Source organism: Cupressus sempervirens, chromosome 7 (assembly GCF_028749045.1).
Source record: "Cupressus sempervirens isolate cs-2001-9-10 chromosome 7, ASM2874904v1, whole genome shotgun sequence".
In the NCBI taxonomy this organism is placed as follows: Eukaryota; Viridiplantae; Streptophyta; class Pinopsida; order Cupressales; family Cupressaceae; genus Cupressus; species Cupressus sempervirens.
The window spans coordinates 59,644,085-59,646,540 of NC_143124.1; the positions used below are offsets into that span (position 1 = coordinate 59,644,085).

Genomic DNA, 2,456 nt, shown 5'->3' on the forward strand with positions numbered 1-2,456 from the left:
CAAAAGTTTATCGATCTGCATGGACAACGCGGTACTGAACCTGCATGTCTTTCCAGGTCTTGAAACTGATAGTGACCATGGAAAAGAGATCTTTGACAGTTCTGATGCCACGTTTGAAAAAATGAAGAGCACTGGCACCTTGGGTCTTAGCAAGAGGGTTACCCTGTATGGAAAATAGGGGAGATCACCAAATATTCTGTTGATTCAAGGAGAGACCATTACGAAAGTCATCCCCAGCCCAATAAAGCCAGGGCTTAATAGCCTCCTAGGCTTTCTAGATGATCTTGATAACAAATGAGCCCTGTATGACAATAGGATCGCATATGATGAGAAGGGTTTGAAAACCAATCCCCTTCCACGCAAGTTTGTTGACAGGGAAACCAGAAGAAATGCAATGGCGAACCAAAATCTTCCAAGCTTTGTCTCCAGTAATAGCTCAAATGATCCACTTGGCACAAAGCGCAAGGCCTTGTTTGTGAGTGGAAAGTAGACCGAGGCCACCAGATTCTTTAGGGAGGAAAAAAAATTCCCAAGCGACTCCGTGAAATCCATGATGATCAAAACCAAAAGCCCAAAGGAAATCTCTGAGTAGGCATTCCATCTTAAGATAGAAAGCTTTGGAAGGAGCCCAACAGGAAGAATAATAGACATGGGTGGCCACCAGAATCTTAGAATAAATCTAGAATTTACCAGCAAGAGAGAGCGGCTTGGTAATCTAGTAATCAAGATTTTTTGCAATCTTAGGAAAGACAACATTCCAAAGCTCTAGAGGGGAAGCCTGGAAGACAAAAGGGATGCCAAGAAAATGAAAAACTTCACCATGAGTGACCCATTTCCAATCAAACTGGCTGAGCCAGTGTGGAGATGGCGAAAAAGATTGGCAGTAGCAAATCATTTTATGCCATTGAAAGGCAAAGCTAGAGGCTTGACAAAAAGTTTGTAGACAAGATAGTGCATTGTTGATGCTTTCCTCCTCCTCAAGAAGAGTAAGGAAGGAATCATCAGCAAAATTCCCATTGACAAGCTGGGAAGTAGAATCAGGCAAGGTAATGCCATGTACCAATCCTGAGGAAACAAAATGAGCAAGCAAGTACCCAAACCCTTTAGCAGCAAGAACGTAAAGTGCTAGAGCTAAAGGGCAACCTTGCCTAATGGAGCGAAAGAGCCCAAATGCCTTAGACTGCAAATTATTAATGGTAATGCAAGCATTAGCATCACCAAAAAGCATCTCCACAGATTGAATAAAGTTGGGACCAAATCTGAGGGCTTGGAGCATAGCTAAGATGAAGGGCCATTCAATGCGGTCATATGCTTTGGCAAAGGCTATCTTCAAAAAGATAGCCTTCTATTTGGACTTGCGAGCCCATTCCATCCCTTCCCAATTAGAAATAATGTTATCAAGAATGTATTTGGACTTGATGAAGCCAGTTTCCTAAGGCCGCACAATTAGAGGCAACATGTGCCTGATTTTAAGAGAGAGTGACTTGGCAATTATCTTATAAGCCACATTCAGAAGGGTGATGGGCCTCCAATTTCATATGTCCTCCGGATCACTAGCCTTAGGTATGAATTTAATATTTCCTTTGTTTATAATGGCTCCTAAGCTTTTAGAATGATATGCTTTAAGATAGACTCTGTGTAGATCAGGGTCAATTTGCTCCCAGAGGTGCTTGTAAAACTCATAGGGAAATCCATCAAACCCAAGGGACTTTTCATCTACCATAGAAAAGGTAGGCTCTTTAAGATCGCTGAGGGAAAGAAGTTTCTCACAGAAAGCACATTGCTCCCCCGCAAGGCGGTTGGGAGTAACAGAGATGCATTTTTGGAGAGCATCTTCTTGGGCAACCGAATTTCCCTACGAGCAAAGACGTTCTCATAATGATGAATGAACATTTGCAAGATTTCGAGGAGATTGGATAGAATAGTCGTGCCCTGTTTGAGTTTCTAAATCCCAACTTTGGTATGATGGGCTCGGAGAGCATGAAAAAAATCCTTTGAGGCTTTGTCTCCAACTTTCAACCAGTGGAGATGAGGCTTGAGTTGAGCTCCATGGGCAGTATAGTTGTCAGCAACTTGATTGTTATGTCGAATCTTGGCAAGATGAAACTTGCAGATCCGTATCAAAGGGGTTAAGAGTGAGAGCCTCAGAAGCTTTCCTAAGGGCAAGGTTGTTAGCTGTATAAGCCCTTTTTTTGAAAATGGTGACTTGACGCCCATAGATGCGTAGGAATCACGCAGTTCTGGCAATGGCATCATTCTACCATTGAATCCATCCCTTGTGAGAGTGCGAACATGGCTCTAGATTCCAGACATGTAGGATATGTGAGATGGTGGAAGCATACATCAGCACTGACATGTTGAGGTAAAACTGAGACTTAGCCACCTTGGGGATAGTTGTTTTCCAAGTAATGCCAAAATAAATAGAATAGTTGTTAGATAAAGGGATATCTAATAGG

At 42.5% G+C, this 2,456-nt stretch overlaps 1 protein-coding gene across 1 annotated transcript; it reads right to left on the reverse strand.

Moving 5' to 3' along the window:
* Window positions 1-715: 715 nt before the first annotated feature.
* LOC149545469 (uncharacterized) lies at window positions 716-2,256 on the reverse strand. The gene is made up of 3 exons (XM_089793771.1): window positions 1,957-2,256; window positions 1,634-1,855; window positions 716-1,327 (listed from the first exon to the last, which is right to left on the reverse strand). Exons 1-3 carry the CDS (start codon window positions 2,254-2,256, stop codon window positions 716-718), a joined length of 1,134 nt encoding a protein of 377 aa, XP_089649897.1.
* Between the last annotated feature and the right edge of the window lie 200 nt (window positions 2,257-2,456).

Coding starts and splice junctions, on each gene's coding strand:
- LOC149545469 (XM_089793771.1), bottom strand. CDS start 2,256: ATGATGCCATTGCCAGAACTGCGTGATTCCTACGCATCTATGGGCGTC. Junction 1,856..1,956: donor TCCGAGCCCATCATACCAAA/GTTGGGATTTAG, acceptor CTTTGCTCGTAG/GGAAATTCGGTTGCCCAAGA. Junction 1,328..1,633: donor TTGACCCTGATCTACACAGA/GTCTATCTTAAA, acceptor ATCTTTTTGAAG/ATAGCCTTTGCCAAAGCATA.